Source organism: Arachis ipaensis, chromosome B07, assembly GCF_000816755.2.
Source record: "Arachis ipaensis cultivar K30076 chromosome B07, Araip1.1, whole genome shotgun sequence".
In the NCBI taxonomy this organism is placed as follows: domain Eukaryota; kingdom Viridiplantae; phylum Streptophyta; class Magnoliopsida; order Fabales; family Fabaceae; genus Arachis; species Arachis ipaensis.
In genome coordinates this window covers 125,136,723-125,137,350 of record NC_029791.2, presented here as the reverse complement: position 1 = coordinate 125,137,350, position 628 = coordinate 125,136,723, and the positions used below count along the sequence as shown (strand labels likewise).

Here is a 628-nt window from a genome sequence, read left to right as displayed (position 1 = left end):
TGGTGGAACCAACCATAGACCGCTGCCGTGCCTCGAATTCCTGCCGAGCCGCGCTTAAACGCGCCACCACTTCCGGCGGAGCTCCTACCTAACCAAGATTATTGTAGAGAAATTAAGTTGTAATATATGTACGGAGCTAGCATATAATAAATAAATCAATAAAATAAATATTGGGATCTATCGGAACCTTTTGGCAATCCATGTACGCTTGTAAGAGATTAGAGTAGTGAGGATGAGCGATGATTTTGGCTTTGATGGCTTCAACATCATCGTTGGAGTTTTGGGTTCCTCCTTGGTCGCTCGAATGGTGAAGATCATTGGGTCTCATGAGAGGATAGTTGAAAATCTGATGAGTGTTGTGGAGCTGCTGCGAGGAGTTTCTGGGTTCGGTTTTGACGGAAGGTACTTGATCGGATTGAAAGCAGTGATCGGATCCAGCAGCAGCTTCAGATTGATGATGATGATGATGATGATGATGATGAAAGGTGTTAATTGGAAGGTGATGGGGTACGCTTGAAGAAGTAGCACCACCAACACCAAAGGAAGAGTACAAGAAACTTGCCCTTGAACTTGAACTTGGGCTTTGATTATTATTGCTATTATTAGTGTATTCCTCCATTTAGAAACA

The 628-nt window shown here is 43.3% G+C and overlaps 1 protein-coding gene across 1 annotated transcript in view; it reads right to left on the bottom strand.

Moving 5' to 3' along the window:
- Nucleotides 1-628, bottom strand: part of LOC107608503 (homeobox protein knotted-1-like 2) — a gene marked incomplete in the record, with an annotated part of 2,919 nt that overhangs the window by 959 nt on the left and 1,332 nt on the right. The window contains 2 exon segments of the mRNA XM_016310273.2: nucleotides 1-88; nucleotides 188-625. Of these exon segments, the coding sequence (XP_016165759.2) occupies nucleotides 1-88; nucleotides 188-619 (520 nt within the window).